This window comes from Pinus tabuliformis, chromosome 6 (genome assembly GCF_031772625.1).
Source record: "Pinus tabuliformis cultivar Carrire ecotype Pingquan chromosome 6, CPIR1, whole genome shotgun sequence".
Classification (NCBI taxonomy): domain Eukaryota; kingdom Viridiplantae; phylum Streptophyta; class Pinopsida; order Pinales; family Pinaceae; genus Pinus; species Pinus tabuliformis.
The window spans coordinates 1,093,093,312-1,093,120,463 of record NC_142292.1 but is presented as its reverse complement, the minus strand read 5'-3'; the positions used below and the strand labels follow the sequence as shown (position 1 = coordinate 1,093,120,463).

Below are 27,152 nucleotides of genomic sequence, written 5' to 3'. Positions count from 1 at the left end.
GTATTGGAGGTCTCATGTGCCCCAACCTCTCCACCAAATTTCGTGGCTAGAGCACATCCGATGCTACCCCAAATCAACACCTTTTACTCCTTTTACTCCCTCTTAAATCCAAAGGAGATTCCACACTTCCTTTCAATTATGGAATCCAATCACCACAAGCCTTATAGCTTTTCTTCATCAGAGTATCAACTACTAGTTCCTTTATAGCTACATGGGTCCCTCTTCCCTTCGCATCTCTTGCATCGAGCTTGCTTCTTTTCGAGGTATCATGGAACCATCTCCACTCTTCATTCTTGTGACAGGATCTAGGTCATATTTCTTGCTCATCACTTTCATCTTCAACATGAAGGCTTTGCATTGAGCCTTCACAATCTTCAAAATGATCGTGGCTTCCTTATGAAAGTGATCTTTCTTGACCTTCAGGTTATCTTTTCGTACAACTACCCTTTCAATCCCAAGATAGACTCATCTTGATTTCATAGTTGCCAGCTTCTAGATATTTGAGCTTTCCTCAACATTCCTTCCATATAGTTGAACTTACCTCAAATGCCATCATGTATTCCTGCAACATTCTTTTACCGGTAGCCAAAAATAATATGTTAGCCAGATAACCAAACTAGAAATGAAATAGATATACTCGACCATGGTGACCTTCTTGTTCCATTAACATCCTTATCAACCATCTCCACTTGAATTTTCCTTCTTGCATCGGAGTGCCCAAGGATCGAACTTGATTACCAAGTTACAAATTTTCTTTCGGAGATTATACTAGATGTTATTCAATATCAAATACATATTCTAGAGAAAGTCCTCATCTTTTATACATTCTTAAGCAAGTCAAGTTCTATTCTTTTCCAACATCATACCAACTTTATTCCACAAGATTCTCATACATAGGAATCTTATCCAACATGCATTCCCATGCTTTCATTCATCTAGCTATCCATATATTTCACAGAAAGTCTGTATCCTAACCCATTACAATCCTTCATCCCTTTTTACCAGCATGTTTCTACATTACATAAATACATACCATTCTTGTCATGATGCTCTTCCCAAGGAATTTCCAAGATGATGGTCCTTCTTGGATCATAATGATCCATTTAAGCAAGATGACAACCTCTAACATAATGCTAGATAATATCTAGATGAACACTATGAAAAATGGTCTAACATTCTATCCTAGATGATCTCTACTAAGCAACTTAATCATGTAAATTTCAAACATGCTATCATCATATGCTTCTATTCTATGATGCTTATGCATAATATATCAAAAGAAAAACTAACATTCTTAGAGAATCTTGAAGTTAGTGAACCTTCTTTAGTACTAAAGATCCTTCACTTCTTCCTTCTTTGTCTTCTTCTCAGGTTCTCCTACTGCTTTGGCTACATGAACTTCACTTCTATCCTTTCTTTTATTGTTCTGTTGATTTGGATAGTCCCTCTTGTATGTCCAAACTCATTGCACTTGAAACATTGCACCTTGGACATATCTTTCTTCTCAGACTTGCCGAAATTTCCTTTCTTCATCTTCTTGACTCTGACTAGAAAGGCTTGAGTTTGCTCAGCAGATCCAATGTCATCTTCGACCTTGATCCTTGTCTCTTCTATAATGCATTGTGCCTACAATTCATCAAAGGGAGTTGAATCTTTCTTGGAGTACACACTTGTTGCAAAGTTGCTCCATTCTAGTGGCAATGCATTAAGAACACATATGGTCGCATTAGAATCAATGATGGGTTCCCCAAGTCCTTGCAAATGCTCTCTTAGCTGAGAGACTCTCATGAGGAAGGATGTCATATCCTCATCCTTCGATTTCTTCATTCTATATTGCTTGTTCCGTAATGACATCTTTTGACCAGTTGTACTTACATAGTACAAATTCACTAGCTTGTTGTACATGGCCTTGGTAGTCTTTAGATTTGCAACAAATGGAACAAGAGAATCCTTGACTGATTTAACTATGATCCTTTGAGCTCTTACTTCCCCTTTCTTATACCTTGCTAGTTCTTGTGTCTTATCTTTCTCAAGTTTAGTAACCTCTCCAGTAACATTTCCCATTACATCTCGCTCTGTGAGCATTAAGTCAATCCTTTTTTTCCATGCTATAGATAGTTTGAAGCCCCAAAGAGCTTATTGCTCTCCTTGTAGAAAGAACCTACATGACTTGAAGATTCAACCATTATGAGATACTGTGATACTTACTTGAATAATATCTTCAACCTTCTTGATGTGTTCAAGACCTTCAGAGAGTTCTTGATAATGCCATTGATAGATGTTCCCTAGGATTCCTCCACCAACAACTTCCAAGATTGATGCCTTCGAAGTAGACTTCCTCTTGCGAGATCAACACCCTTCTTGCGAGATTGATGTAGTCCTTGATCTTCCTCAATGTAGAAACCCTAGATCAGAAGGTCTTCTACCAACGAGTCTTCAACTAGATAATCTTCCTTGTAGTCTTCCTTCTTCAGGCTTTTGAGAGTTTCCTTTTCCTTTCCCCTCGACAGGTAACTCCTAGTGTCATTTCGGTTGCCTTCCTTGCTCCCCTTACCTTTGATATCATGTTAGGAAATGTAAAGTGGCAGTTATTAATCTTATTTTCTTTAACCTTGATAGTTGTTTGTGAATCTTAGTTATCTTCTTTATGTTCTTTAGTTAGATCTTTTCATCAAACAATATCAAGAAACAACAACAAAAAAGGAGGACAAAGATATAGGCTCTCACCTAGGGCAAAACCTCTCCAAGGCGAAAACCTAGAAACTCCTCTTCTTGGAATCTACTTCAAATGAGATACAATGACCCAATCCCTAGACCAAGTCTTCTCCCAGTACCTGTTACCACTCAAACTAGCAGGGGACCTACAGGGGATTCCTAAAGGGCAAATGCTAGATCAAGGGCAACAAATGGAGACTTAGCCCACTGTCACCTCAGATAAGGCTCCCTTCAATTTACGGACTTTAACCGATGGGAGGAGACCCAATATATTATGGAGTCACTGATGAAGGATAAATCTATGAGAGGATGTGGAGTGACCCAAATAATCCCTTTCCCAGAAGAGTTAACAAGATAGAGCTTGCTTGCTTTCTAAGCAAGGTACAATGTTTTCTAACGAAAGGAAAGGAGGATTCAAGGGTTAGGTTTACAGGATATGGATTATGAAGGAACTTCCCAATACCTAAAATCCTTATTGTAATTGGTATCCCGAATGGTTCTTGAAGAATTGTCTTTTCAAGGAACGGGACCACACGGGACCAAGTTGACCCGGTCTAGGATAGGGGGAATGAGTATAGCAACTAATGATGTTCTTACCCTAGACAAGGTGGGGAAAGGATCAAAGAAAGAATTTTCACATGAAGGTGTTGATTTGATCCTATAAGGTACTAGCCTTGCGGATGTTAAGGCAAAATTTGATCCTAGAGCTAGGGCTTGGCTTTTCTCCCAACTCCACCGTTGGAATGGATCCAAAATTGGAGGAGACCTTAAGGAAACACCAACGTAGGAGACCTTATGAGATCGAACTTTTTGGAGGGCTAACTTGTTGGGAAATTGATGCCTTGGGTGCCTCAACTTGGCTAGACCTGGAAGAAGGTGAAAGAATGTGATTTTTGGTGACCACCTCTTGGTATATCAGTGCCTTAATCTTTGGGAGAATGGAGTCTATGATGAATATGAGTAGGATTTCTTGATTCCTAGTCAAGGAGGCCTCAAGACCACTTTGCTAGCCTTCTAGGTCAAGAAGAAGCAGTCTTGTAGCTTTTATACTTCGATGTCCAAAGGAAATGGCTTATCAAGGTCAAATTCTTTGATAGAATTACCCCTAGGAGATTTTGTTCATATTACATGGCCCATACATTGAGAGATTCTATTATAGAGACATTATTCCACAATTTTAAGCATTAAAAGCATGCAACAATTAGCCTTAGAACAACGGAAATTCCAGTCCAATGTATATGACAAAGTAAAACAAGAATAACATTAAAAGCATGTACTTACATGTAACAGAATATATCCAACCATTCACAATTGACAAGAGAGAAGCTCCGAGTGAAGATAGACCAATATTCACACATCAAAATTCATCCATAAAGCTCCATTTCATCCTCTAGAAAAAATGCGAAATTCTCAAGAGAGAAAAAAGTGCCAGCCCAAGGAGGTGATCTACATTACGTTGGGAGCTATCCCAGGTGTTTGCTTAGGCAATTCTTGGGATTATTATAATAGACTGGGCGCAGTAAGGGGAATACGCATTTCTTGGGAAACCTAGTTGTGGAGCAACATAATCATTGAGGCTTTCGGGAGAGACTTGGACCATCAATTGCTGAGGATTTAGAGTGCTAGTTGGGCACAATTCTGTGGGAGTTTCGCTATGACATTGGCTCATCTTTAGTGTCTGCGCAGAGGTGCTTTCTATGCCACACGTGGGAGCCAAGGGGATGGACATTTGGGGGCTGAACTGAATGGAGACTTGTGGAGGCATCCAGAGGGTATTTTTGCTAGCCTTTGCTGACATTTTGGAGGATTCAAGCAGTGTCATTTCCAGGTGGGTCGAATTACCCAACAGTTGGAGGAGCACGTGGAAATTGGGGGTAATTTCGGAGGTTGGAACTAGGCCCAACCCTTTCTGGGTCTTTGTGGGTTTCTTGAGGAGAAGTCAATGTTAATTTCTGAGAATTTTTTGATCACTTTAGAGGGGCCAAACAACAACTTCTTTCTAGCCAACATGGCAGTTTTCTAGGGCCAACATAGAAACAGAAGGGGAAGTACTTTCTATCAGCTGGGCAACTTAATTTCTCACCTGGGGTTGTCAAGCTTGCTTAAGCAAGCCCAGGTGCACACACTCCATTTTGATTTGTACTCACCTCTTGCATATATAATCAAATGGTTCAGTTCTACGCATTTCTTGGCTAAATTTGTGAGTCACTTACTGCATGTTGAATTTGATGTGTTGCATGTACATTTTTGCTTTGTTTATCACTGTATTTCCTAAGTAGGAATATTATAGAATGTATCATTCCACAAAGTTGCATTGAATTGCCACAAATTGAGGTGATTTTCACATGAAGAGGAGGGTGATATGTGTCCTTCAGTCACCCATCCCAAGGTGTCACCGACACATTGTTAATAGATCTCTCATGTCACAAATAAATGCATTTAAATCCCACTTAAACAAGAATTTAGGCGCTGACCATGAAGTCTTGATCACCATTTTTAATCAAAATGCCAAGTCTAAGATTAGTGGCTTGTTTGATGCATGGGTCTATATGCTCGTTCAAGTCTCTCTTAGTGTGGAAGAAGGAGACTCTAGCAAAAGACCTTGTCTCCTACTTGATGCTAACAATGATGTTTTTTAATGTGGATCCTTTCGAATTGGATTTGCCAATCAGTCTTGATAATGATCATTGAATCCTTGAAGACTAAGAGAGTTATAATGTTTGCCTCCTTGGCTATATTTAGGCACACAATAGGGCATAATCGTCTGCCAAATTGTTTGAGAGATGACCAAGCCCCCAGGCATAAGAAATTATTGAAGTTCCTTTGGGATTTTGGAGATCGTCCCTTGCTCATACTATCCCTGGGTTATTTTTTGAAGCCCCAAGGGAAGGGAAAAAGGTCTCCGCTGCAACTCCTAGTCATGAAAATATTTCTGCTCCTTTCTAATTTTCCATTGAGGGCAGTTGATTGGTTTGGGAATTGTTGCTGCTCCCTGTCACACACGCCTACTAGTTCGTGAGAAAAGCCTTTAACCCCACAAGGTGTGGTTGGTGGCACAACTAAGAGAAGGGGCTGTCACCTAATCCCAACTCTCTCTGTTTAAGCGATCTCCTAGGTTGGCTAAGGGGGGTGGTCCCTAAATAGAAAACTAAGTTAAATATGTGAGGTTTTTAGGAGATGTTAGAGTGAAATGGATTACTTTTTTGAGATTACAAGCTGTTAAAATTGGCAACTAGGGCCAAACTCCATGTGGGTCATCTTATTTATGGTAGCTGATATTTTTCTTGGATCCCTCTCATCGAGAGGTGTAGGATTGATCTAAAGATCATCCAATTCCGATAAGTATTCATGGAGTTATGAATTTATTTGTGTTATAAGTCAATTCGTCAAAGTCGGGCAGCAACCAAATAACACCCACATGTGCTCAACGTTTTAGTATAAAAGGAGATGACTGGAGAGTCATTTCACACACACTTCTCTCTTGATTTTTCTCCACTTGTCTTGGGTTTTAGTGGAAGAGAAATCTAGGAGTGGAAGCCCTAGACGTTGGAGGAAAGGAGGCTGCCCTAGCCGCAACAAAGAAGACAGGCCAACGAAGCTATGGAAGGGATCTACGTTGACCTAAAGGAGCTCATGGAAGAAGTTTAACGTAGCTATGGAGGAGGACTTAAGCAACCCTATAGGGATCTACGTTGTCCTAAACAAGCCCTAGACGCAATCCTATCACAGCCTTAGTAACCTAGAGGACGCAACCAAGAAGGAGGGTTATAACCAGTCCTAGACGCAGCTACCTAACAGTAGTCAAGGAGGGTTATGACATGCCCTAGCTGCATCATATGGAGGCTGGAACAACGTGTAGAAGGACTGTTTCAGGGTCATTTTTAGGGTGACAGAGCTGCTGTTAGGAGGGCCGAGGAGCTGGGCTAGGAGGCCGCATAATTAAAGGTGGGTTTTGGCATGATCGTTGGGCTGCTGTAGGTTATAGGAGGATGCCCTAACCAGTGGCCAGAACTCTGCCCATGAACAACAGTACAGAGGTATGTATATTCTCCATTAATGACTTGTGTTGGGTCCATGATTTTGGATCAGTTTGGATGGAATTTGTTTGCAACCTGTAGTAGCCAAAGTGGAGGGGCAGACTTGGTGGTTAGATGCCCTAACCAGTGGCAACATCTACAGTGATTATTCATTATTGTATTAGACAATTGGAGAATCTGTTAGCAACCATGTGGAGGGGTTTCTTAGGTGTTGGATACTGCCACATAGGAGCAACAATGTCACTAACAATGGGACAACAGTGCTAGTAGTATGATGGCATGATACAATTGGGACAACAATGACATTATGCAACAATGATACAATTGGGACAACAATGACATTGTGCAACAATGATACAATCGGGACAACAATGACACTGTGCAGTAATGAAATAATGGGACAACAATATGCCACATGGGACAACAGTGGCTAGCATGGTGCAGCTATGGCACATGGGATAGCTGTGGCAGCATGGTGCAACAATGGCACATGGGACGGTAGTGGTAGCATAAGGTACAATAGTATGATGTTTGCAGCATGGTGCATCACAGTGAGGTGGAGCATGACGACGAGGTGCAACACAATGATAGGTGAAGGAGTCAACTTGGAGAATCAGTTGAAGCAACATGTCTTCAACTGAGTTCAGCTATCTCATGTATCATTTTCTTAGAGATGATCTATGATTTTATTTAAATAAGTCAAAGTGTTGACTTCTGTTGTAAATGTACTATCTCTGTCTCTCTATGCTGAACTATTGAAGAACATATAAGAAGAATTGATCAAGGGTTTCCCCACATTGGGGTTTGTCCCTGGCTAGTGCCACATCTTCTGTCCTCTTGTCTTGGCTTGTCTTCTACAATTTATGTTTATGTTCTATCTACAGTTTACTTTAATGCTGATGTGATTGCTAATCTGGAAAAAATATTGAGCTAACTGTGAAAATTGAAATAAATTTCTATAAGCATAGAACATACCTAAAATTAACATGGTATCAGAGCTGAGGTGAAGACAAAGCCCAAACAAGAGTGAAAGAGCAATCACCGAAGACAGTTGGGAAAGGACAAAAGGCTCAATGGATTCCTCATCCCTCTTCAAATTCACCAAGGGTGAAGTCGAAGCAGAGAATATTATCAGAATGGCGCAACAGAAGCTTCTGATGGCCTACCTAAAGATCACTTCAATGGGAAGTTCAAATCTAAGGGTGGAAGGAAAAGAAAATGCCTTGGTTGTAATAATTCCGACCATTATGTGAAGGAGTGTCTGAATGGTAGGGACACATCACTTGATGATGATAACAATCATTCTAGGGACATCTTCAATGATCAGAGGAATGACAGGTAATGCAGGAAACGATCGACTCGTCAAAGAATGCAAGGAACCCTAGGTATGAAGATTCAAATGTTGTTTCTGATAAGATAAAGAAGCGTTATCTTGTATTGGCCCTCTCCTTCAGACTATTTGGGAATCTGGCTTATTGATCGTAGTGCTTCAAGGCACTTCATCGGATAGAACGGTGCCCTCTCTAATTTGGTAGAGATGGAAACAATTGCCACCTATCCCGGAAAGGGTGTAGGGAATGTTACCCCTCAATTGAATGAGGGTAACTCGATTCATTTACAAGAATCTCTTTATGTACCTGATCGGAAGAAGAACTTGGTGTTCATTTTGGCAATGGAAGTCAAAGGTTTCAGGGTGGCATTCATCGATGGAAAGGTACGCATTTGAAAATAGAATTTTCAAAGATGCTTTTACTCATGGGTTCAGGGTTGGCAATTTGTATCAAGTTGTAGGAAGTCCATTGGGGACCATGTCAGTTGACACATCTCATCTATAGCACCGGAGGTTTACTTATTATGGGGCCCTACCCGATGTGAGTCAGATGCTGACAAGGATGCCTGAATTCAAAAAGAGCATGAAGGTACATGTCTGAGATGTATCGAAGGAAAATCTTACAAGGGGACCATTCCCCTCATGTAGCAGGTCCACAGGTTTGGAACAACTCGAGGGGTTTGAGATTCATGGTGGGAGTCTCATGTATGCAGGTGGAAGAAAGCCCTCTATGGTTTGAAGAAAAACACCTTGGGCGTAGTATGAGAGGATTGATAGCTGTCTAATGAAACTAAGATTCACTAGGAGTGAAGTTGATCCAAACCATTCCTTGAAGGTTGTGGATGATAGATCTCTCATACTGGCACCTTATGAGGACGATCTCCTTCTGACAGGTGCAGACCGTCTCAGTTACAAAAGTAAGAGGGAGTTGGATTCCGAATTTAGAATGATGAACTGCAAGCCCATGACTACCTCGATGGATCTTAACTTTCAGAAGTTATGTGGTAGGGATGCTAGACCTGTTTTGGGAAATACCTCTGAGTTTCACGAACTCATACTAGCATTGATGTTCTTGGTGAACTTCCATCTGGATATTATGTTTTGCAGTTAGCATGTTGGGCCCATATTTGGTTGAGCCTCACTGGATTGGTGCCAAGAATCTTCTGAGATATCTTCGAGGCACAATCTCTCATGGATTGAGATACACTGCCGGAAATGTGAAGTTGCATGATTGTTCGAATGCTAACTGGGCAGGTAGTGTGGAGGATCACAAGAGCACTTCTGAGTGCTGGTTCTCTTTGGGTTCTGCTCGATATTCGGGATGAGTAGGAAGCATAATACATTTGCTTTGAGTACCGTTGAGACCAAATACATAGCTACGAGTATGATCTCGTGTGAAGTTTCTTGGTTGTGGAAGTTCTTCAGTGAGCTGTTTGTACACATGAAGGATACCACCGTGATCTTCTGTGTCAACCAGAGGGGGATTCGATTGTTGAGGAATCCTGTATTCTATGATTGCTCCAGCATATAGACATCAGATACTACCTTATCTGGGATATGGTACATCGATGAGCGAGGAGGCTCCATCGCATTGAGATTGATGTACAGGTTGCAGACATTCTGTCGAAGCCCCGAGGAAAGGTCAAATTTGTGACTTTCCCGAATGACTTGGAGTCGTTGAGAGACCCTCTTATGAGGGTCCTACATGATGCATGCATTGAGCTCTGGGAGCTCCGGGGGGCTTGGGGTACTTCTTGGAGCAACAAGCGACCATAGGGCGACTCACCCTCCCCTAATGGTGCGCTGTGTACAGGGTGAATGGCTCAGCCTTCCCCTGTGATACCCCGTGGCGACTTAGGGACAGGATGAGTGGTTCTCCTATCGAGGCATCCTACCCATGCAGTCTAGGACTCATGGGAAGTACCTTTCATTTGGCCAATGAGTAGGGAAATGGGGTTAGGGACCATAGTAGTAATATCGATGGACACATCGTTGTGTCTACCGTACTCCCTATGCTAGGATGACCTCCATTGATTTGGGATTAGTATGAGTGGTTTGAGACACTCTCTTGTGATATTGATCTGGGATCAATGAAACTGACCTCGGGTCAGTAAGAGTGACATAACTCACTCTCTTTTGGAACTGATCTGGGATCAGTAAGAGTGGTATGACACACTCTCTTCATATGGAACTGACTTTGGGTCAGTAGAGAATGGTATGAGACATTCTCAATCAATTCTTCTTCTTCATGGTTCAACAGAGCATAGCAGAGTAGGGCGGGGCATTGATGGCAGAGATAGTACAGTCTGATAGATGGATCAACGGATGGAGTTCTCCCTAGTTGATAGGGAGTGTTGAAATTGGCAACTAGGGCCAAACTCCATGTGGGTCATTTTATATATGGCAGTTGATATTTTTCTTGGATCCCTCTCATCGAGAGGTGTAGGATTGATCTATAGATCGTTCGATTCCGATAAGTATTCATGGAGTTATGAATTTATTTGTGTTATAAGTCAATTCGTCAAGGTCGACCAACAACCAAATATCACCCACATGTGCTCAATGTTTTAGTATAAAAGGAGATGACTTGAGAGTCGTTTCACACACACTTCTCTCTTGATTTCTCTCCACTTGTCTTGGGTTTCAGTGGAAGAGAAATCTAGGAGTGGAAGTCCTAGATGTTGGAGGAAAGGAGGCTACCCTAGCCACAACAAAGAAGACAGGCCAATGAAGCTATGGAAGGCATCTACGTTGACCTAAAGGAGCTCATGGAAGAAGTTTAACGTAGCTATGGAGGAGGCCTTAAGCAACCCTAACGCAGTCCTAAACAAGCCCTAGACGCAGTCCTAGCACAACCCTAGTAACCTAGAGGACACAGTCAAGAAGGAGGGTTATAACCAGCCCTAGACGCAGCTACCTAGCCGCAGTCAAGGAGGGTTATGACATGCCCTAGCCGCAACATATGGAGGCTGGAACAACGTGTTAAAGAAGGACTGTTTCAGGGTCATTTTTAGGGTGACAGAGCTGTTGTTAGGAGGGCCGAGGAGCTGGGCTAGGAGGCCGCATAATTAAAGGTGGGTTTTGGCTTGATTGTTGGGCTGTTGTAGGTTATAGGAGGATGCCCTAACCAGTGTCCAGAACTCTGCCCATGAACAACAGTATAGAGGTATCTATGTTCTCCATTAATGACTTGCGTTGGGTCCATGATTTTGGATTAATTTGTATGGAATTTGTTTGCAACCTGTAGTAACCAACGTGGAGAGGCAGACTTGGTGGTTAGATGCCCTAACCAATGGCAACATCTACAGTGATTATTCATTGGTGTATTAGACACTTGGAGAATTTGTTAGCATCCATGTGGAGGGGTTTCTTAGGTGTTGGATACTGCCACATAGGAGTAGCAATGTCACTAACAATGGGACAACAATGCTAGTAGTATGATGGCATGATACAATTGGGACAACAATGACATTGTGCAGCAATGATACAAGTGGGACAACAATGACATTGTGCAACAATGATATAATTGGGACAACAATGACACTGTGCAACAATGAAACACTGGGACAACAGTATGCCACATGGGACAACAATGGGTAGCATGGTGTAGCTATGGCACATGGGACAGCTGTGGCAGCATGGTGCAACAATGGCACATGGGACGACAATGGCAACATAAGGTACAACAATATGATGTGTGCAACATGGTTATGAGGTCCAACATAGTGATGATGGGTGCAGCATGGTGCAACACGGTGAGGTGCAACATGATGATGAGGTGCAACACAATGATAGGTGAAGGAGTCACCTTGGAGAATCAGTTGAAGCAGCATGTCTTCAACTGAGTTCAACTATTTCATATATCATCTTCTTAGAGATGATCTATGCTCTTATTTAGATAAGTCAAAGTGTTGACTTCTGTTGTAAATGTATTCTCTCTCCCTCTGCTAAACTATTGAAAAACATACAAGAAGAATTGATCAAGGGTTTCCCCACATTAGGGTTTGTCCCTGGCTAACGCTACATCTTGTGTCCTCTTGTCTTGGCTTGTCTTCTGCGATTTATGTTTATGTTCTATCTGCGGTTTACTTTAATTCTGATGTGATTTCTAATCTGGAAAAGTTATTGAGCTAACTGTGAAAATTGAAATAAATTGCTCTAAGCATAGAATATACCTAAAATTAACACAAGCAAATATAATGTAAGCAATATGAGCTAAAATCAACTTCAATAACCATCAACACACGAGATAATAATAAGCATATGTAAAACTAGTGTGTTCAAAATATTGCTTAAAATTAATGATACTTGCTCAAAATAAAATAAGGTGTTTCAGACTGAAACACAAGTAATTCTGCAAATGAAACAAAAGATGTTAGCAAAATAAAATATCAATGCAAGATATTAAAATGCTTTCAAGATATATGATCACTTATTAATCCAAAGCATACAAGGAAAGAACATCTTGCAAAGGAAACCAATTAAAATTCTACTTGCACAATGAGATGATATTTGTCCAAAGTATCCAATTCAACACATATTCATAAATGACAAGTGTAATGATTATTTGCAAGTAAAACAATAAGATGTGTTAATATGAAATGCACCTAAACTAAAATTGGAGGCAATTATGTTGGTTACTTTTAATCTAAATGCCTAATCTAGGTGAGAGATCTTCTTCTTGAGCTCTTGCCAAAGGGTAAAAATTGGGGTGACTGTAAGAAAGAGGGGTGAAGGACACGATCGTGTCGTTAACGATACCCTTCCCTTGAGTCTTACTAGCCATCATGTGCCTTCGTTCCTACAAGGGGATAAACCACCTTCTCAGGGTCACACGCCTTTACCTTACTTCGTATCAATAGGAATAACTTTCCACGAAAATATTTTCCTTATGATTTCTATCAACGAAGCTTATGCTTGGAGGTTAATTTGTTTAAAATGCAACTAAATTAGAATGCTTAATATGATATGCAAGTGAGTTTGCAAGTGCTATGTAAAAGACATGATTTCTTCCATTAAAGATGCTCCACAAGATCACTTGTATAGTTGCTCAAGTAAGTACAAGATGCATAAGCTTCATGAACAAGTAAAATTGTGAGTTGCCAAAGATAAATGATGAACCAATAACAAACTAAAGCAAATGAAGCTTGAAATGTATGTGCTTGCAAAATGAGCAAATAAGACACATAAAATTTCTCAATGTAAATTGCAATGCTTTGAAAATGAATTGAGATAATAAGATTAATGCCCACAATAGCTTTGCAAAAATAACTTTAAACTTGAGAAAAGAAGATTAGCTTCACATGAAAGTAAATAGTTGCTTTGGAAAATATACTTGTTCAATACATAATGCTTCAATATACTCAAAATGGAAATGTGGCATAACAATAAAGCATGAATCATTTAGGCAAGTGCCAAGCTAAATGTATCAAACTTTTGCAAAAAAATAATCGAGATGCTTGCATAAAGTAAGAGTAAATTGCTTTGCAAATGTAAATGTAAACTTCAAACTTCTAGCAACAACGATAAGTGGTGCAAGCTTAAAGCATGTTGCAAACTTGATGAAAAGGAAATGTGATTTGTGTTACTTCCCAATTAAAGCATGAATGTGATGTGAAAGAAAATGGAAATGTCAAAGCCAACAAGCCAATCCAATCACAAGTTCTCTCCCTAAAATGGAGAGATGGAGATGCCAATGGGTAGGACCCACGCTCCCGCAAAAGATAAATTTTATTATTATGGTTAACAATGATGGTTAGAGCCTCTTAGAGGGCTGCCCAAAGAATTGATGGGAAAATATAATGTGAGATCTCGAAATAACAATGAAATCCCTTCAAGTATGGGAGTCTTGAAATAGATGAAGTGGTTCTACAATTAGAGAATACAAGCTCCAAAATCATACCCGGCCTAGCCTCTTTCACAAACTCTCTTAATGCCCACGACTACTTTGGAATGAGGCTTGAAGCTTGAGAGGACCTACAAGAAAGAATGTTAGTGCCGCAAAATCGAAACAAAAGTTAGTGTGAAAAAGAGAGCATGTAAGTAGGTGATAATGCTACAAAATAATATACAAAAAACTAAATCAAGTGATGGGAAAAGACCCCATCACTTGTCTAGCTTATAAGAAGCTCTTGATTAGCTAGGTAAATAGATGAAAGCACAAGATCAAAAGATATAAAATATTTTTTGATTTTTTGACTTATGCATAAACTATGTAAAAAGAGAACCTTGCAAGAACAAGTACTTCTAAAGATTAGACTTATGAAATTCAAATAATGATGAGAGCTCCTTGAAAACAATGCCAAGAGTGGGTTGGTCTCTTGAAGACTTCCTTTCACACTTGCTAGTTGATTCAACAATGATCCTCTACAAAACTTCCAACACACATTAGCTCATATGGATTAAGTCAATAAACAATGGTGAGATAACTCTAGAAATTTATATGAGAACAACTTTAGGTAGTCTACACCTAGAGCATATTCATAAATCAATTGTAAATGTAAGATAGCTATACATCTACAATTCTATAAAGCATATGAGCAAATGAAATACAATTCAAAGGCATAAGTAGAGAGGATTATACCATCAATGAACCAAGCACATGCTCCAATGGAATAATAATCATGAATGAACCCCAAAATCTTTTTATTCAAATGAAGAACAAGAGTACATAGAAGCAGAGTTTATCCAAGGACAATAGCTCATTGCAAAGATACAATATGAAAGCCCAAGGCTCAATTATATAGGAGAATGGGTGGAAATCCCAATGAAGAACCAAATGCCAAGTGTGATGATGAAAATCCTAAAGCTCCCTCATGCAATTCAAATTCCCTAGAGAGGCCCACACAATCCTTGAGAGGAGCTAACTCGTAGTATGAAGAGGGACAATTGTATATGGGAGTGGAGTGGTAGGAGACCACTCTCCACTCATCTCCAGTGAAACTCGAAGTCAAAGCCTACCAAAAAGATGACTCACCAAGGCAATTCAAATTGATTTCCTCAATAAATGCGTTTTTCCTTGGGAAACTTGTGGTCCCCTCAAAAATCTGATTTTCTTGGAGCACGTCTTTTCCTTGATTTTAGGAGTTCACATCACGTTGGGACTTCACTTTAACTCCTCCATGATTTTCCACCTCATTTCCACATCATTTGGCATGTGTGGATATTTATTTTTCTCCATTTATTTAATTGTTGACTTAATTTATTGCCACATTTTCCACTAAACTTAGGAAAAGTGGGTTTTGAGGGTCCAGTATACATTTTCAACCCCTCAAAGTGTGTCTTAGTATAGAGTTGAGGGTGAGAGGTGCAATTTTTATTACTCATACCCCATACAACTTCTTTGGACATCACTTATTACATTTCAGATACAAATTTTATTCCAATTTCTGACTTGCGGGAAATTAAAAAAAATTAAAAAATGACCCCCTAGACCCTATGTTACCAGAAACGAGAAACAGGAAACAAAACGAGAAACGACAACGGTACAAGAAACAGAGTTTGGAGGTTTCGCACTCAAGAAACGAGGAGAGAGAAAATGAAAAATACAGAGTTAATTTCAATTTTCAATGTAGTTTCAACTAAATTTCCAATCCAAATTTTATTAAAAACTAAATAATTTGAATTCCAAACTGATGCTTTAAAAAAAAAATCCAAATAATTATATATATATAAATAACTGTAAACAAGAAATAGAATTTGCAATTAAATGTGAACTTCTTGAGCCACATATAGAATAGTGTTTAAACTATGAATTTTAACTATATACATGTTAAAGGAAAACAAATCAACTAAAGAAAGGGACAATAGTATAGAAATGATCAACTTTTTGTATACTTGGCATAGGCCTCTAGGTTATTGAATGAATACATGCATGAAATCTAAAATAAAGAGTGAAAATATAGGGCTGAGAAGTGAGAACGACCTGCGAAAGAGCAAACTACGAATTGTAAAAGATTTTCCATAAAATATATTCACTCGTTAACTAAAATGACCGTAGGAAACAACGTTTCCGTCTCGTCTCGTTTCTTACACATTTTTTACGGGGAACGGTGGAAACCGTCCCATTTCTGGTAACATTGCCTAGACCTAACCAAATTCCACGAAACTTTACGAGTGATTTAGTATGGTTGGAATTGTAAAACTTAGACGCCTGATGCTCAACAAACATAAACATTTGTATGAAACATAGTCATAAGTAATATTTTTATTAATTGATGATGAATGGATTATTTACATAGTTGTGGCAGTGCTCCTTTAATAGGAGTTGACTAACAATGAACCCCATAAGACACGACCCTTGGGAATAGTGTCCATTCATTACTAAGTATTCAATCATTAATTAAATTTATATAATGATTGGTTAATTAATTATACATATACATTTATCATTATTTTAGTTATGTAATTTTAATTCATAACATTGCCTCCCTTAAAAATGCTTTGTCCTCAAAGCATAGGTAAGGTGGGGTGTTGCTGAAGAAAACGTTTTGTCTCCCAAGATGAGTCTTCCTCCGGTAGTTTCTTCCATTTGATGAGGAACTCCTTAATTGTCTTAGACCATAATACTTTCTCTCGAGTAGTGAGTATACCTTCTGGTTCTAAGACGATTCTTCCTTCTTCATTAGTTTCTGGTATTTCTATTTGAGCTATTTGGTTTTGCCCTAGTAATTCCTAGAGACTTGATACGTGAAAGGTGTTATGGATTCGACAATTGTCTGGCAACTTTAGTTTATAAGCCACACTATTTATTTTTTTGATTATTTGATACAGACCATAATATTTAGGTGATAGTTTATTCTTTCCTTGTTGTTTCAATGACAACTGTTTATAGGGTTGAAGTCTAACAAAGACCCAATCTATCTTGTGTCTACATTTCCTTTCATGGCCTTCATCTAGACTTACAGCTGTTAGTCCTGGTCTAGTGTATGACCCTTGAAATGGAAAAACACAATTGTCACTCCTTTGTAATCAGGGGTGATCCAAAACTCCCTCTTGATCAGGGACTTGTCAGAGCTCCCTCTTAACTAGGGACTCTTTCATTCATCAACAACTTCTTCTTCGTGGGTCCTTTAGTTGCTTGATCTCCTTCCTTTCTTTGATGTCATGAAGTCTTTGTTCGAACTTCTTCTAGGTAGGGCACCATCCATCGATCACTTTCCTTCCTAGTTTGTCATGTCATTGCTTCCTTCGTGGAAAGTGTCTTTCTTGTCGTACATCAGGTTTTCTTGTCATTTGGCTACTCCTTTGTCATCTGTCCATGCTTCAGAATACACTTCTCATGGATGCTTCGTCGTACTTTCTTGTTTACATGCTTCGACCTAGTAGCCCATCATGACTTTATCCTGATATTGCTTCAACATTGCTTTTTTTCTTTTGCTGGATGGCTTCTTCATCATGACATCTTTGTAGAGTAGAATCAATTATCTGCATCTTTCATATCTCCAAGGCCTTCATAGGTGTCAAGGGTCTTTCCTTTCTTTGTCAGATTTCTCCTGCCTTCTTTCGGGAGATATCTTCAAAGTATTTTTGTCAGATAGTGATTCTCGGTGATCATGGTGTTGTTCACATGCTTGATCTCTTTCTTCATTTGCTTCTATTTAGATAAATTGGTCAACCACCTTATGCTCCTTGAGAGAACTTCTTCATTGCTTGCTTCTTGGACTAGTCAACATTTCTTCTTGCTTCTTAGTCAACAATCTTATACTCCTTTTGTGAGCATATCCTTTTGTTTACCTTTATTGCATTGTAGTACATGCCTTCGAGCATGTCATTGGTGAAAGAGATTCTTTCCTACTAGATAATGCTATAGAACTATTCCCATGACTCAATAATATACAAATGATAACATGACTAAACATTGATGCATACATACCTCATCTTGCTTCTTCTTTGATCATCTTAGCTTCATTTGGTTGTCCTTGGTGTAGCGCTTCTTGCTTCATCTTAGCTTGCCTGTATATTATCCTTTTCTTGAATCCTCTGAATGGGATTCCCAATGAGACATCTGCTTTGGTTCATGAACCTTCTTTTGAAGATTCCATCATAGGATCTTAAAGGCCCTTGCCTTGCAAATGCTTCTTTTCTTTTGATGATGGAGGTCTTCTAAGATTCTTAATCATGATTATCTTCTTTCATCGTGGATGAGGGCCTATACCAGGTATGCTCCTTCTACATGAATATCTTGAGCTATATCTACCATGCTCCTATATTCTAGAAGATATTTCTAACCATGCATTTTATTCTCATTATAAATGCTACTTCTTCATGAGTATCTAGAACTTTATGTACTTCATGCTTCTAGATTCTAGAAGATGTTTCTAGCCATGCATTTTTTATTTTATTCATACATGCTCCTATCCTACTCAAAACCTTGAAAGAAGACTTGAAGTAAAGAGTTTGACTTAGTCATAGTAGAGATCTGGAGGATATTCCTTCTTTTGCTTCTTTTCTTCTTCTTTCACCTCTTGAGTCATGTGAGCTTCTTCCCTCTTTCTTTTGTTGTTGTTGTCCTTCTTAAGCTTAGGACAATTCCTTTTGTAGTGTCCATATTCTTGGCATCCATAGCATTGGATTTTGAACATGTCTTTGTTGTTTGTTCTTTGTGGACCAAATTTGTGAAATTTTCCCTTTCTCTTGGCCATGGTAGCAAATTTGCTCCTTTGATTCCACATCTTCCTTTGCTTTAAGTTTGGTTTACTCTGTCTTGCATAGAGACCACATTTCACTGAGTGTGGTTGCTTCCTTCTGGGCATATATGCTTGATGTGAAGTTGCCCCAATCCTCAGGTAGAGCATTGAGTACTACAGTTGTCATTTCTCTGTTAGACATGACTTCCCCAAGCTCTTGAAGTTGATCCCTCATCTCAGAGATCTTCATGAAGTAGGGAGCTATTCCTTCCTTTGATATCTTCATTTTGTACAATTCATTTCTTAGAGATATCACTTCTCCAATTGTGGATACTGAGAATAACTCTACTAGCTTATCATAAATTTCTTTTGATGTTTCAAATTTGGAGACATAAGGAATGAGAGAGTCCTTGATAGATTCTATTAGAATCCTTTGAGCTCTTGTCTCATCCTTATTGTACTTGGCTAAGGCTTGGGTTTGTTCCTTAGCAGGGATAGTGATATTCCCTTTGACATGTTCTAGAAGTTCATTCTCCTTGAGAAGTAAATCAATCCTCTTCTTCCATGCAAGAAAGTTATTGGTACCTACCAATTTGTTGCTTTCCTTGCAAAAAGACATTGATGTATATTCAGAAGGGGACATATACTTACTTGATAGATTTTGAAATGTAGTTGACTTCTTTTCTCCTTGAAGTCTTGATGGCTTGCTTTCCTTGAATCTTGATGTTCCTCAAGATGTCTTCTCCAAGTGGGCTTGCTTGATGATTTGTGGCTTGATGTAGGTCCCTCTTTGATCTGCTCTTCTTTGTAGGTGCCTTTATATAAGGCTCTTCTTCTAGCTTTGTAGTCTCCCCTGATGAATGATAGATGATAGACCTTTTTGTCCTTGATGTGATAAAGACTTCTTGGCTTGATGCTTCAACTTTTGTAGATGTCCTTCCTTGATGAGTGTTCTTGAGATGCCCTTTCCTTGATGTGCCACCTTAGCTCTGACACCATGTTGAAGAATCTAGGGCAATTAGGTGTAGAGTGATTCTTCGTGACAAGATAAAATTTTGTGAAGTCTTTTTACTTTTTTTGTTAGCTTAATCTTCTTCTTTGCTTATTAATGCATGTGTGTGTGCTTCATCAAACTGCTATCAAAACATAAAACAAGAACGCAAGATGTTGGCTCACTGCCAGGGCCAAAACCTCTTTTCTATTGAGAGGAAAACCCTTCGGTAAGTTTTCTCTTATTGAAGCTTCTTTCTTGATCAATGCCAAATCCCAGACCCTTGACTAGAAGATCCTCCAAGCAAAAGTCAAGTCCTTCCTTTTCTCTGCACTATGGTTTCCCGGTACTTTGTTCACCTCCTTCTGACACTTCGTTCCTTGACACTTTGTCCTTCTTCCAACACTTCGTTCTTCCTTAGTGTGACAACACTGCAACCCTAATTCTTGCACGTGTGAGAGGTACCCTAGAGAATTAGGGTCCTTTTCCTTCGCTAGAGAGATAGGCTTCTTCGCTTGACTTGGGAGGCCTTGTAGGCCTAGTTTCAAACCCAATCAACACTAGTTTATGGACTGTTTGTCCATGCTGTCATACCCGCAAACTTGACCATCCTTTCTTCGCACATGTGACTGTTTCTAGCCCTAGAAACAATCCTCTTCACTTCGGCTTTTCTCCCTTGCTACTTTGCTTGAGTGGGAGACCCTTTAGGCCTATGTCTCTAGCCCAAATGATGAGATATGTTTGGTTGTGAGTCTTTGCTGTTATGACCGCAGGCAACCTTCTTCTTCCTCGCACGTGTGACTGTATTTTCTCTAGAAACCAACCTCCAACCTTTGCTTATGCTTCCCTTTACTTTGTTGCACTAGAGGCTCCTTGACTTCGTCCTTTTTCGTTCTTTTCTTGTCTCCTTAACTTCGCTGATTTCAAAGCTATATGAGTGCGTTATAGTGGAGTGGACAACCTCTATATATAGAGGACTGTCCCTCCTTTTAGGCCGACTTGAGGACTGTTTGTAGGCCGACTTGCTATCTTACCTCAGATGGCTTCTTTGGTGGTGTCACATGCTTGGAGGAGACTCTTTGATGGTGCCTTTGCTTAGGAGGAGACTTGACTTTGCTTGGAGGTGACTTCTTTGACTCTTATACAATGTAACATACCCTTAAGGTCTTTAACATAATTCTTTTGACCTTTTGACTTACCTATAGCACTTTAACATGTGCTAGACCTACTTCAATGAGCAAGAAACTCATTGACATATATCATAAAAATAATATTTCTTTTCTTGGATAAATACAAATATCAAAAGTACGATTATGAAGACCGAACCTAGTTACATTTCCTTCAACAGTCCCAAATATTATTAAAGATTGCATTATTTCTGGCCAGCTAGATCTTTCAACAAATATACTTTGGAAGTGTAGTCCATACCCTTTTAAAAGTATTTTGTTTTCGAAAGATCCTTTATAGTTTCCACTCTAAAGCATGAACATCTTTGTCCGTAAGGCTGGCCATTGCACTCGATGACTTATCTTACCAACGACACTGTTGCGTCAAAATCTAGCAGGTCTTGTGAGAGGGATCACAAGAGGACTAGACCAAGGGACAATAATGAGGTGGAGTCCCATTGTCACCACAACCACTCCACCTCTTGCTCTTTAGTAGACTTTCATTGTAAAGGAGGCTTCCTGGTATCTGTCACCCAATAGGGATCCTATGTCTATGGCTCAGAGGTGACAAATGGATAAGCCCAAGAAGGGCACTCAACTTAAGGACAAGACTTAATCCAACAAAAACAAGGAAAAGCGTGCACTTCAAGAGGCCTATCAAGGGCACTTATAACTTAGGTTTTAATGAATAAGCAAGGATAAAGGCCTACCAAGGTGCATAAGACCAAGAAAAGGCATTACTAAAGATTTGTTTGATCAACAATTGGAGCAGCAAACCTTCAAAGAGCCCTAAGTTGAAGCCTAGGGTTAGGTTAGAGTTTCCCTTGGGGCAAAATTAACTAGGGCTTCTGACGTCAGCCCTAAAATGGCAAAATTAACCATGGAAAATGATGGATTTTGATGCAATGAGACTCAAACCACGTGTATAACCTCACCACATGCCAATGCACTTCTCGTTGAATTCAACCTGATGCCCTAGCCTAATGGCTTATCTTAAAGGGCTGAAAATGTAAGAGGAGAGAAAAAGGTTTTAGAAAAGCTTTCCAGTGATTTGTGATCACTTATGTGGATGATAGTGCTTGATCCTTGGGTGATGGAGTCTAAGGGAAACCTACTAATGGAAATAACCCTAATATGTAGCAAGGGAAAGAAAAACCTTGGGTTTCAAAACCCTAGCTACCACTTTATAAGGAAATAAAGCCAGGAAGAGAGCTCACAGAAAGTTCATTCAAGGGATGTCATACATTCTTTAGTTAAAACATGCAATACTTTGCCAAAATTCCGTAGAAAAATATTCAATATAACAAGGGCATAGAAACCCTAGCAACAAACATTCAATTCAATAACCATTCAAATGATAATCAAATGTACTTACAAGATATGCATGAACAAAACCGTTATTATCCCAAAGTGGTGTCTCCACAAAAGAGCTTGTCTCTAAAAGCAAAATGATACACAACAGATCACATCTCCACAAGAATACAAGTCACATCAGCTAGGCTGAAATCCTCTACGACTTTTAAACAATAAACGCATGCTTTTAGTTTCTTTATTTTTAATGATAGTAAGGCTTTGTCTACAATTATTTTTGATGACAAATAAATGCTCTATATTATCATTGTACAAGTCAAGTTAGTTAATGTCTGGTGGACTTATTTAACAAAAATAGTTTCTTGGTTTTGAACATGATAATAACACCAAGATACTTGTAGTTTTGTTTCCAAAAAATTAGTTCTTGCTTTCACTTTTTTAAATGGGGCATGAGGTCCTGTCTACAAATTGCCTAGGCAAGTGTAGTATGATGTATTTTCAGAGTCACATTAGCCTATTTTGGCCGTTCATGGGCATAGATACTCTCTCTCTCTCTCTTTGCATTGCTGCACTTAGCAACATTTGTAGACTTTGTTGGGGCCAATACCTTCATGAATGCATGCCAACAAAACCTCAAAAATATGCATGGAACGGTGGTTCATACACTTCTACACAGGATCCAAGAAAATTGATGGGCTTAAGCAAACTCATCCAAACAAAAGACCACTCATTTGTAAAAGTGAAAAATCCTAAAAATGATCAATGAAAAGTAAAGATGCAACAATAAAGGGCCTTCTCTAGTTAATTACCAGCTCAAATGACAAAAGGAAGTGTTTAGGCGGATTAAAGGTGGTCCCCAAATGTCCATCTGATGCCTGACTGGAATAATCATTAAGAAAATATATTCTGGCCTGTAAATATGAATGGTATCACTGCCTTATGTTTCTGCCCATGGCATGGGATTATGCCGGAATTAAAATTTGGCCTCTTCTTTAAATCACAAGTAGTTGCTCTTATGAGTATTAATGATTTTATTTTGAAGTGTTTACATTTAAGTTGATGTATAGTTGCCATCAACTGCTCTCCGCAGAGCATTCTTTGTTGGAAGGTTTGTAACTATTACTAGTTATTGTGTTACTTTGCTATTTATCCTTTTGAATGTGCTTTCTTTCTTGTTTTTGCAGTATGGCAATGGCAAGTGAAGTGCAGTCACATGTGTCCAAGAAGGATACTATTGTATTAAGTGGAAACTTGGCAGTAACAGGGGAATCTGGAGGTGGTGCTGCCACAGCGATGCTTCGGCACCAGGCATCATCAGTTTCTTCCATAGAACTTGTTGCTAGTGCAGGACTGCGCTCTCTTGTTGGATTTCAAACTTCAAGGTTGAGCAAGTGCCTCTGTTGAGGGTTAATTTAATTTCCTTATTAATGTGTAATTTAGATCTTACTATCTTGGATAGGTTCTTATATTATACTAAATTTATGTCAGCATTTACCTATGTTAAAATTTTTCAATACTTTCTGTGTCAGGCATTTGTCACTTCATTCGACAGGCACTCTTGGGCTATCAGTATCTCTAAAAGATGGTTCTGTCAATCTGTCAAACACATGGACTCGCCAATTATCAGAAGTATCAAGTGGAAATGTAATATATCCAGAAACTAATTTTTTCTTCTGTTTTTGCTAAATGCAAGAATTATATTATCACCTTGTATTGAATAGTACCTTGTCATCATGTAAACATGATATCAACATGACTCTGGATTGATTTTGGAACTAATACATCCACTTATGTGAGCCAGTTAAGCTTTGTACAACTTAGATAAACTTTGATATATTCTGATTTGTAGAATTATAGCAATGACCGGAACACTATCTTACAATTGTACACTAACTATTCAGAGATTTGTTATCATGAAATTCTGTTGAAGAATGTAACTAGTTTTGCTCTTCATAATTGAATTCAAGTCATGTATCTATCCAAAGAAAGAAATTAAAATTATTTATAAAATAAATTTTTTATTGACTTATTAAAGCATGGATTTCTTGCTTGGGTTTAATGGTCAATAGGTCAAAGCACCCATTTAGTGTTCTAGAATTTTTGTTGAGTCAAAAGTCAAACTTATTATGTAAGAAACCCTTCTTGGGTTCATAGTGTCAAAGAAAGAAATTTATTTTGTCTGTCTTGTCAAAACCTCCATCCATTAAGTCAGCCTCAAGCTCTTTAAATTTGGCTCCAACTTCATCTTCTACAAGTTGGCTTCACTTATTATTCACGTTGGCTCAATATATAGACAGAATCAACTATTTATACCTAAGTGAACTTGACCAAAAGAAGCATGTGTCAAGAAACTTGGATAGATTATAGACAGCGAAGAATTCCAGGACAGAAAAGAAGGGTTCAGATCAACTACAGATCAAGGCTTCACATAACTACAAAACCAAGGTGTCGGGTGAATACAGGACTGAGATTTCAGGTAGCTACAGGACTGAGAGTTGAGAACTGAGATTTCAGGATCAAAGTATGAGGTGACTTCTGGACCGAAGCATCTTATAATCACAGGACCGAAACTCTATATGAATATAGGAAGTCGAGGTTACATGAAGGACAAGCGTCTTGAAACGGACTAGCAGACGTGTTGGCTGACTTGATGGATGGAAGGTGTAATAAGGATCTTGGTCTATCTCAACTGGATTTGAATCTACTGAAAAAAGAGTTCTTGACTGAGTTTTCCCCTCCATAAGGGTTTTTCCCTGGTTGAGTGCCTACATCTAGTGTCTCCTTGTTTTTATGTTTTTGGTAGCTGTTTGATGAACAAGGAAATAATAACTATAAGAAGAAGAATAAGAAGAATTTAATTAGGAAATCACAAGCATCTATCAAAAGAAAGGAGAAATCAATATAATAAAAATCTGATCTCATTGCCCTAGATTTCTCAACAAAATCTGCACCGACGGACTTATTGTCGCTCAGATTGTACAGGCACAGCGACAACCGCTCAGGGCGGGGGCTGTCACTCTGATCCCCAACCACTCCATTCTAGCTGTCTCCCAACAACAAGATATGGGGGGTAGTCCCTATGGAAATGAGATGAAGGAAAATAAGTTGGGAACCAACTTGTTTGGGAGACACAGATGAGTGGCCTAGCTACTTGATTAAATTTAGCAAGATTAATGATTAGATTAGATTTAAGTATGAGACAAGTGCCTTATGGATTCAAAATTCTTGCTTAATGTAAAATAATGCCAAATAACCGGATGGACACGCATTGCTTGATATGATAGACTAACCTATATGGGATGCAAGTCCTGAGAGCTAGGTGTGATGCAAGAATGTTGTTAAATTTTAGATTAAATGCCTATTCTAAATTGAACCTCTGCCTTAACTATTTTGAAAAACAATATTCAGAGTAGGTTGTGGGATGGAAGCCAATGGTAAGCAGGCAAAGGCTTGATTAACGATACCTCCCCCTATGTTTCAACCACCCAGTGCCTCCGACGCTGTAGAGACTATGGCTCTAACGACTGCAAGGTCACTGTATTAGCGATTAAGAAGCGCTGAATCCCTCAAGCTAATTGGAAAAGGGTTGTCCTAGGAGTCTATCAACCTAGCTTATGCTAGGAGGTAAGTTTTTAGTGCAAGCTAGATCCTAGAATGCTCGTGCAAAGATGATGAGTGAAATTACTTGAGTTAAGATTGTTTAAGTGTTTAAGTACTCAAATTATGATTACTCCTTATGACAACAATACTTAACAACAATTAGAGGACAATCTTAATACAAGGAAAGTGCTTAAGGATACAAGTGCCAATGAATCAATCCACAAGATACTTAGAATAAATTATCCAATTTGTCAATTAGCCAATGATTACATGATGCCAATAAAATTTACTCAAGATGTTCTTATCACAATGCCAATTAGATTCCAAGTGTCAAAACAACTTAACCAACCACAAGATGAGAAATTTACAACTTAAATGTATTAGTGCTTTAAGTGTAAAATTCCGAAATCCTTGTAACTTGGAGCAAAACAAGCAAGTGTTAGATCTCAAATATCCAAATCAGCAGTGATATTTCGGAAAATTTCAGCACTTATTAGACTTATGACAACAACAAGAAAATCACTTTAGATCATGAAATTTATCAAATATATGAAAAAGAAAAATTTCCGAATGATTAGCAGATGTAAATTTATGAATTTAGCCCACTTTAAAATGGAGTATTCAGTGATATGTCAGATCTGAAGTAACTTATTACAACAGTAAACAAATCATCAGATCAACAAGTTAATGATGCTACAACAAATGCCCAATATGCCCAAAACTAGGAAAAATTTATCAAAATTGAAAAAATGAAGTTTTTAGGGCTTTTAAAATGTGATATTAAGAAAATACCAGATTGGAAAACTTGTTACAATAGTGAGGAAATCAGAAAACTAGTGAGCTATTAGTACTTGAACAAATGCTAAAAAATGTCTAGAACTTGGAAAAAATTGCCAAAATTGAAAATTTGAAATTTTGAGCTTTTTACGTGAATTATTTAGAAAAAGTTCAGATCTGATATATTCAGTTATGCAGTGAAATTCTAGCAAGCAAAAAATCAGATCTAGGCTAGATAACCAATGCCCAAATGGCCAAAATTTAAGAAAATTCAAATTTTGCAATTTTGAGTTATTTTGACCAAATTAAATGTGATTTTAGGGCTTATATATCATTGTTAAAAATAAAAATTACAGCAGTGGTAAAACAGTGAGAAACTAGGGTTTAAATAGCAAACCAAGAGGCCTTGGGGCCTTGTAGATGGCTAGGAAGACTTCCAATGAAGATGACCACCTAAAAACACAATGTTAACCCCAAAATCGCTGCAAAACAAATTGTTAGAGATAAAATGCCAATCCCTTGAAGAAACCCTTGTTTGCAATGAGATCTAGCCCTTGTAGGGCTTATGGCCTTCTTAATGCTTACAAAATAGGTCCC

At 38.7% G+C, this 27,152-nt stretch overlaps 1 protein-coding gene across 1 annotated transcript in view; it reads left to right on the top strand.

The window, feature by feature from the left end:
* Positions 1–27,152, top strand: part of OWL1 (DNAJ heat shock N-terminal domain-containing protein) — a 405,956-nt gene that overhangs the window by 62,052 nt on the left and 316,752 nt on the right. The window contains exons 3-4 of the mRNA XM_089425106.1: positions 23,363–23,560; positions 23,708–23,822. Coding sequence (XP_089281232.1) covers positions 23,363–23,560; positions 23,708–23,822 — 313 coding nt within the window. The remainder of the gene's footprint in view (positions 1–23,362; positions 23,561–23,707; positions 23,823–27,152) is intronic.